The sequence below is a fragment of the Eufriesea mexicana genome, unplaced genomic scaffold (assembly GCF_001483705.2).
Source record: "Eufriesea mexicana isolate 0111107269 unplaced genomic scaffold, ASM148370v2 scaffold9585, whole genome shotgun sequence".
NCBI classification, from domain to species: Eukaryota; Metazoa; Arthropoda; class Insecta; order Hymenoptera; family Apidae; genus Eufriesea; species Eufriesea mexicana.
In genome coordinates, this window is record NW_016917301.1 from 544,939 (window position 1) to 561,561 (window position 16,623).

At 40.7% G+C, this 16,623-nt stretch overlaps 1 protein-coding gene across 2 annotated transcripts in view; it reads left to right on the forward strand.

Moving 5' to 3' along the window:
- Positions 1–14,055, forward strand: part of LOC108553242 (uncharacterized) — an 80,011-nt gene extending 65,956 nt beyond the window's left edge. The window contains exons 11-17 of one of the 2 annotated variants that reach the window (XM_017908066.1): positions 838–1,503; positions 2,492–3,447; positions 4,193–4,998; positions 5,892–6,204; positions 7,238–7,487; positions 9,395–9,622; positions 10,620–14,055. In XM_017908066.1, coding sequence (XP_017763555.1) covers positions 838–1,503; positions 2,492–3,447; positions 4,193–4,998; positions 5,892–6,204; positions 7,238–7,487; positions 9,395–9,622; positions 10,620–10,825 — 3,425 coding nt within the window. In that variant the 3' untranslated portion in view covers positions 10,826–14,055. The remainder of the gene's footprint in view (positions 1–837; positions 1,504–2,491; positions 3,448–4,192; positions 4,999–5,891; positions 6,205–7,237; positions 7,488–9,394; positions 9,623–10,619) is intronic. The other variant, XM_017908067.1, reaches the window with a different exon arrangement.
- Positions 14,056–16,623: the final 2,568 nt, after the last annotated feature.

Consider the following 16,623-nt stretch of genomic DNA (forward strand, 5'->3'; position numbering starts at 1 on the left):
ACTCGAATTTGCAAAATTTTTGAAACGCGAAACTCTACTAATATTCGAAAAAATATTTTTTCATTGATTACACTGTTCAGTACGAATTTTAATCTGTGATATGCAATAGGTAAATCTTGTTGAGTTTATTAATATATATATTATTATAGGATTTTCTATTTCTATTTATTGAAATAGGAGTGGACTCGAATTTGCAAAATTTTTGAAACGCGAAACTCTACTAATATTCGAAAAAATATCTTTTTATTGATTACACTGTTCAATACGAATTTTAATCTGTGATATGCAATAGGTAAATCTTGTTGAGTTTATTTTCAAAAATTTAGAATAGATAAAAAATATTTTAAACGCGAATCGTAGCTCTCAGCTTGGTATCCTTTCCCAAAATTAATTCTTTGAGAAAGGATACCAATTACCAGGTCTCACCGCGTGGAGGTGGCTACGCATCGAGACCCAAACATTGCGCCCTACTGGTACAATCCATACCAAAAATATTCTAATTTAACTCGGAGTGAAAGAAGTTAAAGCGAATCTACTGACACATTATTATATCTCGTGTCTTACAAAAGGGGACTTCGATTCAGTATACTAAAACTTTATTATCGCAATGTTAAGATATTTTATTTCAATCGACTCTAATATTCCCAAACTCTCATAAAAATAGGGAATAAAATATTAAAGACACAAACAAATGAAAAATCGCGACATGTCTAAATGAGTAAGCTATATCACGCGTCATCAAAGATAGTTAAATACAAAACTAGCAATACCCCCAAATTAGCTACCTCCACCCACTCCCTTTATTACTAATTAAATTAAATCTATCCACCATTTCAGTACCCTGCATAGACGACTGCAGTTGCGGGATAGCAGCGATTCTGGAGTCTCGATCCATGGGTATCTGGTCGCCGAGGAGCGAGGGCGCTGCGCAGGACATGGAGTCGGTGCAAGGTCGCCTGACGCTCACGCCCTCTAGTCTGCCCGCCAAGCACAGCAAGTCCCTGGACCAATTGGGCCCGGACATACCGCAAGCACAGCCGAGGACCTCGCCGAAGACCCTTCCCCGATCGGTGTCCACGCAGCTGTTCCCGCGACAGAGGGGCGTTTCGAGGAACGTCACTCCGCCAGCGACAGTTCCTTCGAGAGGAAGGCAAAGGTCGACAGCGCCGTCCAGTAGCACGCTTTTCCCACCCTCTGGCCAGCAGGCCTGCTCCGCGCCTAACCCATCCCTCGGCTCGACGCCCGTGGTCCCACTGCCCCGCGCTAAGTCCACGCAGATGCTGGTGCTGCCCAGGCAGCAGGCCGATCCTCAGAACACCTCCATCACGTCGCTCCTGGCGGCCATGTTCCCGGAACTGCCGCCTGGGGAACAGCTGCCTGGGTACAGACCTTCGAACAAGTCGTGCGAGCAGACTCTCACGGTGCCCACGTGCCTGCCAACCATGGACCATTGTCAAATGACAGACTGCTGGAGCGAGAACAAGGCCCCCAACGTTGCTGAAGGTAGGGAGTGTATTTGAGCTTCTACGGGGTTAGGTGAATGCTAAGAATGATTCGTGACTTCGTGATTTTGTTGCTTTCGAATGACTAAGGCTTGATGATAATGACTTTTAACAATTTTGGTATTATGTTATAAGTTGGATATTATTTTATGTTATAATTGTTGTGTCGTCTTGACAATTGTTTAATAGGATTTTAAAATGTAAATATTCTTTTATATTTCTTTCTTGGATTGTGTATAATATAATATAGTGGTATAGTGTAACAAGATGTGCTATTGTATAGTATACTAAAACTTTGTGTATTATAGCTAGTTTACTATAGCATGGTACATTTTTATTTAATATACAATAGTGTGGTATATTCCTGTACGGTGTACTCTATAGTATGTTACAGTAGAGTGTTCCTACCTAGTATACTATAGAATGGTATGCCACTATATATAGTGAAATATGCGTATTATATATAATAGCATTTGTTTATTAGTATACTTAATTTGACAGACATTGTATAATTACCACTCTCCCTGTTCCTTATATTCCCCCCGGTACACTCCCTTTGAATTTACGCTAAAAAAACTGCTGCTCTGAACTCTCGTTGGCCATACACGGTTCACCCATAAGGGAACGTACCCCTACGTGCATACAGCCCTTACGTTCGCAGTCATCGCTCAACTTTCACGCGCCATGGGTTTACAAAATTTTTATTTTCCATCGTGGTCACACTTCGCTTAACCACTCCTGCCTTATGTAAATTACTCACTCGACAGGATTCGCGTCCCCCATAAAACACCTTCCACTTCATTTTCAACTCTACGTGACAACAATGATACTAGCTACTGACAGGGGTTACTGTCACCATGGAGTTTTGAAAAAATTCTAGAATTTGTCATAAAATTGTCCAGTAACCTAACCTAAATCCTATACGAGACTGTGTAATTTCAATTGTTCCAGCTATAATTATTTAACCATGGTCACACGTTTGTTTTCAGATTACCATTCCCTGGACACCAGAAGAATCCGCCTAGAGCCACGCAGTCATCGGCTAGCAGCCCGCCAACCACTAAGTACGGCCACCAACGACCAAAATAGCTTCGTAGCGAACAAAGTGAGCGTGAACGGCGAGAGCTTCCTCCCAGAACAGCAGCCCCTTCACACAGCCACTCTGGACAGGGTGACTTACCGAGGAAATTCGCGCAAAGAGACTCACCAGCCCGCTGGTAAATACAGCCAGGCGAACGGACTGGAATCTCGCAGGTACCACACGATCGGGAAGACCTCGTCAGGGCTGAACCAGCGGAAGGTGGAGGCCCAGGACCTGATGAACGGCGGAGGGTTGCCGAGCAGCCACTCGATGATGGCCGACCCTCTGTATCAGAGGTCTAACTACACGCCGACGACCACGGATTCGTTCTTCTATCGCACGAATGGCACCAGTGGACGGACCCACGGCGAGCCGGAGAGGCCCAGGAGACCCAAGAGCACAGAGAGATTAGTGGACGACGTGGACAGGAACGAGTACTGCGATTTCTGCAGAGAGAGGCCGAGGAGGAGAGACGAGAGACCAGGTGTCAAGTCACCGCGGAATGGCGTGACACCGTGCTACGAGGAGAAGCACAGGAGGCCTCAGAGCGAGGACAAGATACAGGAAGTGAGCAACGAGGTGTTCTACAAAGTCGTGACCACTATGCCAGAGTCGAAGAAGGAGCAGAGAGTGGAGAAGAGAAAGGTTAGGTATGGAAGGAGACCGCACTCTGCGCCTGTTTTAGATATAGATCATCCGGCTGAGGAAAGCAGGAAGTGCGGCCATAGACACAGGAAACCGGCCCCTCCGCCCCCAGCTTATCAGGACCCCGCAGTTGCACCGTTGCCAAAATATCGACCTCCGCCTCCGGTACCCACGACGAGCGTCCTGGAGGTGGAGAATAACAATAAAATTATACTGAAGGTACTATAGAGGGCCCAATGCTCTTTAGATATAACGCTTCGATTGTAAACTGAGAAGGATGTGTGTACGAACGTGATTGTCTCTTGGGCCAATCCTTTTGATCTTCTATAAATGAACAATACCTAGGATACACACCTTCGTGCACACAATGAGTCCCAATGGGCCCAATGGGTCTTATTGGGAAGAACCTGTAGACACTGTAACTGTTGCGGCCCGAACACTGCAACTCTCTTGGGGAGTTTCGCGGGGTTGTAAGGCCCGTTACGCTGCTGCAGCAATGTTGCTGGGATGCGGCCTACTCTAACTCGATAGAGGTAGGCCTGGTTATGTTTGAACTGCAGAAAGTTCTAGTAGTAGACAGTCTCCTGCGTGGTGTGGTCGTGATGGAGTTTTTAGGAAGAATCCTTTCGTGAATGCCTTGTCGCTGGTTTCATAAAGTTCGTCTGTCTGCTGATTGGTTGGTATAATATTGGAGGTGTGTGCTAGCTTCAGCGTCTTTTGATGATGGTGGTTGTTTAAACAATCTAGGTCCTTGTACTTATCGTCTCGAAGAGTGATATATCGATCCTTGTTACGGTTACCTAAGTGGTGACTTAGGTGACCATGTATAGCAGTCAAGGGACGCTGACAATAAGGACAAAGAACAGTCCTCCACTTGACCTGGGACATTGCGGTCCTCGGGCCGCAACAGTAACAGAAACTATTTAAGAATCGCATAGTCTAACTAATGTTTCTGTCATGGCAGGTGGAGCCCATGAAATCTCCCATGGAGACATCCGTAACGAACGGGACTTCCCCTTCGAACGTCTCGAACGCCGTAGCCCCGGCGCCGAGCGTGAAAAGACTGAGATGCGCCAGCGTGCCAGTGGCGCAGAACAAGGTGGTGGTGCCACGCAGCGCGGTGTCCTTGCTGTGCATGTCGATCCGGGACAGCAAGGACAGCCTTAGCAACAATCTTCCCGTCATTCCGAACCCGCTCAGCCCGCCGTCCAGCAGGCCGAGCAGCCCGACCACTAGCTCCAGCTCCTCTAACCTCACGTCAGAGTGCTCCGGGTGGGTGAGCAGCGGGGACACGTCTAGCTCGGAACAGCGTCGCAACGCGAAGCTCTCTAGCGAGCAGCTACGTCAGAAACTGTCGAAGATCGTGCCTAGAAAGGAGAGGCCAGCCCCGACTAAGGAGACTGTAGAGGAGCACTCTTACGAGGAAGTGCGACTCCCGCCTCCTAAGATGTTCCAGGACGAGCCTCCGCCTCCGGAGGAGTTCCGTGATCCTCCAGCTATTATCGATAATCCTTTGTACCACGTCTATGAGACGGTAAAGCCGGTTAGAAGCCCTAAGCAGACAAAGACTGCGCCTTGTAGCCCTCAGAAGAATAGGGACAGGGAGAGAGAAAGGGAGAGGGACCTGCCTTACGGGGCTAGGGACATTTGCTTGGACTGCTACCAGGAGGGCAAGGAGATACTACAAACGACACAGGACGATGCAATTAATTTTAAGAAGTGCAAGGAAGATTTCAAGAGGCAGATGAGCTTCTCAGGGAAGATCTACAGGTGCGTTCTTGATGCTGCGAGATTTGGAGTGATCCTGGTTGACAGGCTTCCACTTGGATGAAGCTATTTCTATTGTTTAGTCTGTTTAAGTCTAATGTTCCAAGGAGATGGATGCGATGAAGTCATTTTTGGAATCTTAGAGTTGGGTGTTCTATAGAATAGTCTCATGATGCTTCACGAGTATTGTAGATCATTTTGCTGATGATTAGTAGCGTATACCTTGATGTCCAAGTGTCTTATATTCATAGTAATTACTAACTAGCTTGCACTGTCACCAAGATATTAGGTTTTTGACCGTGAGACCCCTTTCAGCCTCACACAGTTCCTCTGTTCTGCTCCTCTTTCGTTTCTTCGCGAGATTTATCTTTATATTTATGTACACTTATATATAAATACATAATGTACTTAACATATATACAGAGTTGACACTGTTACTATCTGATGATTGTCTCGTTAGAAGGAAAAACAGTTTCATTTCTAACAAATTTTCTTCTAATAATTACTAGTTGTAAGAAAGTCATTGGTTAGTTATAGTGTGAGCATTCTATATATTGGTTTTGTTTGGAATGTTTCTTATGGTGTTACTAACCAGAACCTGGTACAACGGTGTCCCACGAATCCCATAGTTTAAATTTTAAGCACCCAGTACCCAAATTTTGCAATTCCCACGCATTCCAAATGAAACAAGCACACTGTGCATTGTGTATTACGTATATGGTGTACGATTGACTCGCGTGTTCGACCAAGCAAGAATCCTTTTACCCCTGTCTCCCATTTTGGTTTGCAAGCATCCGCGCTGGTTAGACCCGGCTTTTGAGTTCTGCGACGGCTTTCGGCAGTACCTTTGTGTTTTTTCGTAGTTAAGTTTCTCTTTGTCTACCTTACCCCTCTAGAGAACGCAAGGAAGCGCAGTTGCGTTTCCATAAACGTGCCCATTCCCTTGGATTCGGTGACTTCCTGACCCCGTCGTCGGTAAAACCTCTAAGATCGAATGTGCCTCTTAGTGACTATCCGACCCTGGCCTCGACCATGCCGTACTTCCACATCAGCAACGAGTACCGGCTGTTCTCGCTGAAACGGCCTCATCTCATCATCTGCGTCCACGGTCTCGATGGCAACCCTGCTGATCTTCGTTTGGTCAAGACGTACTTGGAAATGAGTCTTCCCGGGGCGCATCTAAATTTTTTAATGTCCGAGAGGAATCGGGTAAGGCTTTCAGCGGGATAAACGTATCCTTCACTCGGGTTTCTTTATCCCTTTTGCATCGATATTTCTCTGTAATTTATTTATTTATTATCATTATTAATACGAATATATTTCCGTTCTTTTTGCACCAATATTTTTATGTAATTTATTTATTTATTATTATTATTAATATTAGTATATCTTTTTCCGACCATCTGGTTTATCGTGCTGGCATTAATTTTTTAATTATGGTAGATGTGCAAAGTAAATAGGTGATAAGATATTTTTTCGAGCAATTTTTGTGAGATATATATTTATTTTTATTGATTCGAATCGGTATTATTATTATTAACTTTTTTTTGCGACCTGGGCTATTCTGATAGCAATAATTTTTCAATGATGGTCGATAAATAGATGAAAAGGTATTTAGGTGAAAAGTTAAACGAATATTTTTGCAACGTATTTATTTTTAGAGCTTTGGTATTTTCGTGAAATGTCTTAATAGAACGAATAAGATTTTACTTCGAAGTCGATAAAGATCTTAGGGTATGTAGATAGTATCAATTTAGATAGGATCAAGGGAAAATAGAAAGATTATGGGATACCGAGTTAACCCCCTATAACCCTACGCGAAACATCGAAGTTATATACATAGCAGTATTTTTTAAATCCCTTAATAAATACTTATCAATATATCACTATATATATTTATAACTATCATCGAATCCTAATTCTCAGACCAAAGTGGATATTTTTTATTCCTATTATTTTTATCCATACAAATTAGGAATTAAAAGAGAAAATTAAAAACAATAACGAACAATATAATCTATTTAAAGTAAATTAATTTTTAAATTAATATTATTTAATTCAAAATATTTACGAGGATTTTTTATTTTTATGATCAAATTTATAATTTAACGATTTTAGAATTAAAAATCAAAGGGAATAAATGACATTTAAGTAATTGTCTTTGCGTTGCTTTTTAAGTAAGTAAGTGTCTCTGGATGTAAGAATGAGTGTTACATCGTCTGCTTTCTTGTTTCGCGAAAAGGGTGACACGTTCTCGGATTTCGACACAATGACTGATCGATTGGTAGCCGAGATTCTTCACCACATCGAGTCGTCTCGTCTGAACCCGACAAAAGTGAGCTTTATCGGACATTCTTTAGGGACCATCATCATAAGGAACGCTCTGACGCGGCCTCAATTACGACCGCTTCTTCCACGTTTACACACCTTCCTCAGCCTAAGCGGCCCCCACTTGGGTACATTGTACAACACCAGTGGATTAGTTAACGCAGGTAAGAACGCATCGACCTTTTCTTTTCCAGCCGAATATGTCCACTATTTCTTCAAATGAATTTTTGTCTGACAAATGTGAATGAAATTTATGGAAGATATCATATAAAACAATATTTAATTCGTATATTTTTTAATTTACTATCGTTCATATTTAGAGGGTGAAAATTAATTTGAAGATTGGCAAAATTAATCGAAATTATTTGACCCCAAGAAAATATATTTTTCAAAGTATCGATGTTTTTTAAGACAATGCTATTTTTATTATTTTAGAAAAGTTTGAGAATCAATTGAAGAATTATTACCATAAAAATATTCAAGAAACAAAATTTTTATATTAAAATTAAATACTTCAATTTTCTTATGAGAATCATTTCTAAATTTATTATACCTACTAAAAGGAATTTAACAATTTATCAAATTATTATAATCCAGAAACTTCAAAGAATGTTAAAATAATTGTAATTTAATTTTACCTTCGTCCCCTACTTCATCCTCACAACCTTACTCAACTCTCACGATAATTATTCCGAAACTCACCACAGGAATACACCAAAAATAATTTATCAGTTTATCACATTATGATTAATCAAAAAATTCATTGAATATTAACAAAATTTTAATTCAGTTTTCCTACTTCATCCATGAAAATTAAATAATCCATCTAACTACATACCAAACATCCCTCACAAAAATTATTTCAGAATTCACTACAAAAATCCACCAACAGAAATTAACAATTTATCACATTACGATCATTCAAAAAATTCATCGAATATTAACAAAATTTTTATTCAATTTTATCTTCATCCCCTACAACCCGCACAAAAATTATTTCAAAACTCACCACACAAATCCATTAACAGAAATTAACAATTTATCACATTAGGATCATTCAAAAAATTCATCGAATATTAACAAAATTTTTATTCAATTTTATCTTCATCCCCTACTTCGTCCATGAAAATTAGAAATTCCGTCTGACTTTATACCAAACAACCTTCACAAAAATTATTTCAAAACTCACCACACAAATCCATCAACAGAAATTAACAATTTATCACATTAGGATCATTCAAAAAATTCATCGAATATTAACAAAATTTTTATTCAATTTTATCTTCATCCCCTATTTTGTCCATGAGAATTAGAAATTCCGTCTGACTTCATACCAAATATCCCTCACAAAAATTATTTCAAAACTCACCACACAAATCCATCAACAGAAATTAACAATTTATCACATTAGGATCATTCAAAAAAGTTCCTCTAATATTAACAAAATTTTTATTCAATTTTATCTTCATCCCCTACTTCGTCCATGAAAATTAAATAATCCACCTAACTACATACCAAACAACCATCACAAAAATTATTTCAAAACTCACCACACAAATCCATCAACAGAAATTAACAATTTATCACATTAGGATCATTCAAAAAATTCATCGAATATTAACAAAATTTTTATTCAATTTTATTTTCATCCCCTACTTCGTCCATGAAAATTAAATAATCCACCTAACTTCATACCAAACAACCTTCACAAAAATTATTTCAAAACTCACCACACAAATCCATCAACAGAAATTAACAATTTATCACATTAGGATCATTCAAAAAAGTTCCTCTAATATTAACAAAATTTTTATTCAATTTTATCTTCATCCCCTACCTCGTCCATAAAAATTAAAAATTCCGTATAGCTCCATACCAAACAACCTCCACAAAAATTATTCTCAAACTCACCTCACGAACGCACCAAAAACAATTTAACAATCTTTAAATTAGCAACTGATTTTCCAATAGCTTAAAGCTTCCATCCCCATGAATAAGAAACCATAAACAACCCCCAATTGCTAAGGTCACGGAATTAGCCTGGAATAAAAATGGCGGAATTCGATTTCAGGCATGTGGTTCATACAGAAGCTGAAGAAATCCGGTTCGTTGCTGCAACTGGCCATGAAAGACTCGACGGACGTCAGACGGTCGTTCATGTTCCGCCTCAGCCAGAAGAGCAATCTCGAGAAGTTCAAACACGTCCTCCTGTGCGGCAGCGCGCAGGATCGATACGTGCCGCTCCATTCCGCGCGTATAGAGCTGTGCAAAGCCGCCGTACGGGATTCGACCGATCAAGGTAATCGGACGCCATTTATTTTTCATTCATGTCCGGTAATAAGACTCCGTCGAACGGCCAATCCAGTCGGAATTCACGGCAGAATGAGGCTCCATCGGAAAGCCCTAAAGACGGCGAGAACGCGTTCGTCTTTTTCCTTCAGAGCCATCCACTTTACGTGAAAGAAGAAACCTATTGGCTCCGAGCCGAGAAGACGTATTCCGAGTTTACTGCACCGCGTTTTATCATCCCCGTGGGAAACCAAACGTGATTTAGGGTTTATTTCGGGAACGGGATTAAATTCCAAGTTTTAAACGGTATTTCCCAAATACGATATGAACCGTGGCTTTGTACAGAGAAGATTCGTTTTGTTGATTCGTTCTTTGGGGTAGTTTTATGGAGAGGGATTTCCTTTTATTTTGGGTTATGTTATTTTCGTTATTTTTCATTTTTGGCGAATTTTTGGACGTTATTATTCGAGAAATTAATCAATACTTGCTATCTTGGCGATGAAATGCGAATAGTCATTTACTGTATTCATATTTTCTATAAATTATTGATTATCGTAATATTTGATAATCGTTGATGAATATAAAATATATATATGTATATGAATATAATATTATATGATTATTCGGATAATTAATTATAAATTGAATTTCTAATTGTCTGTAAGTAGTTATATTCACTCTAAATGTCGCTCCGGCCGCCATCTTGCCTCTTCCTAACCTCACTTTCATTCTTGTCTTCCTTTCTCTTTTCTCGGTATTGTTTACATCCTTTGCTCTCTACAATCACTATCACATGCAATATCCCGGCATAATTCTTTTTCCCAAATACACCACCTATCGCTTCTATATCTGAAATCAACTGAAACCAAAACTATTTGCTACGCTATGTACCCCAACTCTTCCTATCCCATCTAATTATTGAATAAAACAGGCGATGCATAGGTGAAAAATGAAAGAGAAATGAATAAAGAAAGAAGAGCCTGATCAAAAATAAAATTGTTTCGCAGGCGCAGCGTATCGCGAGATGGTGCACAACATCCTGTACCCGGTGATGTCCACGTCCGGAGTGAGCCTGGTGAGGTACGACGTGCACCACGCGTTGCCGGCCACGGCGAACACGCTGATTGGCCGAGCCGCGCACATCGCCGTCCTCGATTCCGACCTTTTCATCGAGAAGTTCCTGCTGGTTGCTGGTCTGAAGTACTTCAGATAAGGAACGGACTGCCTAGCGACTTGAAGGATGAACCGAGGCATGGGAAGAACGGATGAGAAGAGAGGGAGAAGATGATAAAACCTAGTCTAATACTAGCGAATTATTAGCAGCAGGGAGAGATGAGGAAAAATGTCGAGAGCGGATTCTCGTAACTCTCCGTGACGTCTCCGATCGCATTAGGATTAATTAGCGCGTCCTGCTCGATAATTGCCCCGCTTCGACCAACCACCCCGAATCCCTGACCACCAATCCCCGCGATGCTTGCTCCGTTTCTCTTCTTCCAACGATCCGGTGATCGTTAGATCGATCGGAAGCGGGGCAATTCGACGTTTTTACACGGTTAACAAGCGGCCACTTCGTTCGAACATGTTTTAGATAAGAACGTCGTCGAATCAGTTTCTCTCGTTAGGTTCCTAAGTGTCATTCCATCGGGCGTCGAGGCGCCGCCGACGGGCGCGCGCGCCACCCTCACCCTCCATTGACGATTCATCGAGCCATCGAACGATATCTAACGAATGGACCTATGCCTGAGCAAAGGAACGGGCCTACTTGCGGCTCCTACGCCGCAGCTGGTCTTCTCTGAACGAGGAAAAGACGGAACGGGTCGGTCGAATGCGAGAACAGGTGGTTTCAGCCGTTTGACGCAGTGTGATATCGTTTTGACGATGTTCCGATACAGTCTGACACCGTTTCAACGCCATTTCATGCGATTTCACATCGTTTGATACGGTTTGACGCTGTTTGACGCCGTTCTATGCCGTTTGACACCATGTGACGCAGCGTGATACCGTTCTGACGATGTTCCGATGCAATCTGACGTCGTTTTACACGGTTTGACGCCGTTTGTGATTTTAAACGTCGTTTGATACAGTGTGATACCGTTTCGACGATGTTGCGGTACAGTCTGACGCCATTTAACGTCATTTCGTGCGATTTGACACCGTTTGATACGGTTTGACGCTGTTTGACGCCGTTCTATGTCGTTTGACACCATGTGACGCAGCGTGATACCGTTCTGACGATGTTCCGATGCAATCTGACGTCGTTTTACACGGTTTAACGTCGTTTTACACGGTTTAACGCCGTTTGATGTGATTTTAAACGTCGTTTGATACAGTGTGATACCGTTTCGACGATGTTGCGGTACAGTCTGACGCCATTTAACGTCATTTCGTGCGATTTGACACCGTTTGATACGGTTTGACGCTGTTTGACGCCGTTCTATGTCGTTTGACACCATGTGACGCAGCGTGATACCGTTCTGACGATGTTCCGATGCAATCTTACGTCGTTTTACACGGTTTGACGCCGTTTGATGTGATCTTAAACGTCGTTTGATACAGTTTGATACCGTTTCGACGATATTCCGAAACAGTCAGACGCCGTTTAACGTAATTTCATGCGATTTGACACCGTTTGACGTCGTTTGAGACAGTTTGACGCGTTCACTGCTATCCGGAATACGCATGGGCGAGCTTTTTAGTGAAGATAGGAAGTGGTAGAGTGTAAAACTGTTATTGGTTCGCTACATTAGTCACATTTCCGTTGGTAATCCACAATGTAACGCGACACCAGGTGAAGGTTAATGGCGATTTATATATAATACAGCGACTGGAACTCGGATCGAATGGGAATTGATGTACAATACCTTAGTGGAAACTGGAATTGAAACCTCCCTTCTGCGGTGATGATAAATGTGATATATGTATACTGGCACAATAACTGGTGCTCTGCTTTTTATCTATAGTCAAACCTGTCATGATATCATTGATGTGCGTTCCATTTATTTTTCTCGTCGAGATAGGATCGATCTTTTTATAACATTTTTGCAACAAGCATTCCATGTCGTCGATTAAGAGTCATTTGCTTCCCCACGTTTCCCTCGATATCCTCGAGAAACACGTTGACATCTCTCGATGGTAGTAAGGTTAGTTCCACGCGTTTTGTAATACCCCGAACCATCGAAGACTATAACCAATAACAGTTCACGAGCGTTCAAACGACGTGGAACCTCCTCGAACTAGCTTCGACCGATTCCGAGTATCGAGTATTCGGCCTATCGCGAACCTGAGGCTGTCGAGTGAATTCCCAGGCGTGAAAACGAACGGAATAGCAGAGGAAAGACGAATAATCATCGTTCAAACACGAAACACGAACAAGGATCGACCGAACGATCCCGTCTATCAGCGTCTATCATCGTCATCGACATCGCGTCATCGTTTCCAACCGAAAAATCCGTTTTAACATCACTGCGAAAAACGAAAAAAAGAAAAAAAGAGGAAGAGACAAAACGAAAAAGAAGATTAAGGAAAACAACAAACGTGAACTCGCCTTTTCCCCTGTTTCTTTTTAAAACTCGAGAGAACACAGCGACGCTTGACGGATTCACCGTGGCTCCCTTTAACGTAGCCTGGTGTCGAAAAAAACGGAAAAATTTATGCCAAAGAAGCACACATACACACACACACATGCACACATACACACACAACAAATAAAGAAACGTACGAAGTACATTAAAAAGTAAACAAAAAAAGCTAAAAAATAATTAAGACAATGGTAAGGACACATTGTCTAGACGCTAGGAAAGTTACGAAACGCATGTCAATTGTTACTCTCAGATAAGTGTGAGTGCGTGCGGTGTGCGGAGGATGGATGAGACGCGTAATGTATGAAAGGCGAGAGAGTGAGAGTATTCTAATTTAAAAAGAAAGAAAAAATTTAAAAAAAAAATGAAGAAATAGTGATCGAAGAAATCGACAAAATGGCGAAGAAACATTTGCGAAGAGGAGTAGATACGCGAGGGGGATGAAAGAGGGGTCTCGAGATGATCAACGTCGAAGAGAGGACGAAGAGATCGAGAGGCAGAGGTGCGAGATCCATGATGCTTTGCGTTCGATTGGTGCAAGTGAAACGGTGAAAACTGACGAACAGGAGCAAGACGAGGAGGGGGAGGAAGAGCTGAAGAGGTGAAACGAGAACGAAGCAAGTGACTAAACAATTTTCAGGTATATGAAATCCCTCCAATACTAGATCTCAATTGCTCAGAACAATCTAAGTAAAAATGTTATACATTAATCGTAAATCGAAGCAACGAAGACGCGTGACTACGTCGCGTCTGCTAATTGCTAATCGTGAGTGTCATCGAAAGAATGGAAGAGAGAGAGAGAGAGAGAGAGTGTGAGAGAGAGAGAGAACGTGTGTAATTATGACGTTTTCCAGAGGGAAACCGGTGAGAGGGCATGAAAGAGAGAGTGTGAGAGAGAGAGAGAGAACGTGTGTAATTATGACGTTTTCCAGAGGGAAACCGGTGAGAGGGCATGAGTCGAGATGCACGGTACGATTATGGCAATTTCGCAGCAAAATTGTCAACATAACCTCAATGGTTACACTACGAGTATTTCATTTTGTGATCTTTCGAGTTTCCTTTTGAAACATTGTTGATTAATATGTTACTATATACGTTAATTTATGAGCGTTATCGATTGACATCTCACTTGAGATCATTTTCATCGATTATCTTTAAGTTTTGAATTTATTATTATTTTCTTCTAGGTTAGGGAGGTTAAGTTATCGTTGTTTATTATGAATTACGTTACAGAAGATTGGTATCAATTATATTTATAATTTCCGTTGTAAGTATCTTGTTTTGTGGTTGATTGTATTTAAAGACGGAATTTTCGTTGATTTTTAAGCAGAGAAAAATTGCAGTGTCGTACGGTGATTCTCCGCGTAATATCGTTAAGTGTAAAACCCACTGCGCCCAATGTAAACGTTTATCCATGAAATTGTGTGAGCCTTTACACCGTAACAAAATGAGAACGTTGCGCACACTTCGCGAACCGTGCTCTAGATGGCGGCACGGTTCGCCGTATTCTAAGAACGAGTACAGCTTCGTCAGGACCACAATATCTCGTACTCGTCTTCGTTCGTCTGAATTTCACATTCGTAACAATTGTGAAGCACAAAAGGAGTCTTTGGAATTTTTCCTGTTCAGCTGTAAGATCGCATCGTTTCGATTGATATTTTACGCCTTACGCTATGTCGCTATTTACGATCGTCGGATAATCGGGTGGCTTGGAAGCGAAGGGAGATTGAGGTTATGTGAACCCACAATATGGCCGCTTATATTTACGTACTCGCCTTAATATTTTCTTTCGCCCTTATTAAATCGTTGGTACATTTCGTTTGAACTTGAAAGTAGACTAAAATAAGGGCGACAAGAATAGAAATAACACAATTTTATTTATTATTTATTTACATTTCTTAATTTTTAATTTACCATCAGGATTTATTCGAAATTTAATTCAAAATTTACGGCTATTAATATTATATATATTCGAATACTTGTTTGTATTATATGAGTAATATATATATTATTTATATTTAGTAATACATATATATACATACATAATGATATATGTATTATTCATATATACTTTGTTGTGCTACTTCCAAAATTTTCCTATATCATTTAAAACCATTTTACCTATAAAATGTGCAGAAAATCAATTACGAGAGAGAAAAAGAATATAAATGAATATATCATCCCCCATCCCTCGCTTCCGTTCAACCCACGTGTTCCCATTGATTTCCAAGCCGTCGTTCGTCGCACACACGCACGTATACCCTTTTTCCAATCTATTTGTAATATCTCGAACGAACGTAATCACGAACGATCGTCGTCGACGCGTCTCTTCGACGTCGTCCTTTCGGTACACGATCCAGCACGGATGCTCGCGTTTCACCGTGAAAAGTAGAATACAATGTGCAACCTCGAGGGCGAGAGATCGCGTTTTCACCACCGTAATCGATCGATGGAAAGGGTGGAAAAGGGCTCGACGTGAATGAGGCTAAAATGTAGGAGTTCGAATGAGATTCGAAGGAACTTCTCATTGTTGTCTTATTGTTTATTTAATTGAATAAATATTGCATTTTATCGTATGATTAATACATTGCTGACTACTATAACTTTGTTCGAATTTTCTCTGTGTGTTCTAGTCGTAATTGCACGTTTAATAATTGGTTCGAACGATACAGCACGCTCGTAGGTTATCTTAGTAAGCGGCGGCCATGTTTAATGCCGAAGTAACGCCGCAGATGTCGCTGACATCTAGATCGACTGTAATCCGTAGCTGTAGATGTTTAATACCAGGCAGTAAAGTGAAAAGAAATATTAATCGACTTGGAATTTTAACTTAATTCGTTCACTACCACTTATTGACAATTTATTACTATTAAATTCCGTTTAATAATCTCAAATATTCGAGAGAACGATATTGTACGACATTGATTCGCACTCGAGCACCCTATTTTTATTTAAATATTTCAGACTACTGTTTCAGAGGTTAGGGACACTTGTATATAATTTTAGATTCGATTGATATTACGAAGATACTGTATCGTTCGAACCAACTATACATTGTTGACGTTTTAAATCGATTCTTGAGATAGCTGTTTTCACAAAGTTAATATAACCCTAAGAGTGCAAAGAACACTTCTGGATAAACAAGAACTGTGCAATTTTTGGTATACAATATCACCTATTCTTTTTTCTAAAATTGCATGATGCACTGACTATTTAAATCAGTAATTTCTTTAACCCTTGCATACTATAGCTTATCAAAAATTATTTTTCTGTGTTTCATACTAGTGCTTACATATAAATGACTTATATCAGGTGAAAATATATTTTACGTTAATTTATTATCGTATAAACAATTCCTCCATCGAGTAAGCTTGCAACCTAACCTAAATATCTTCAGTTAACCACTGCAAAGAACAGACTGATACAAATAATA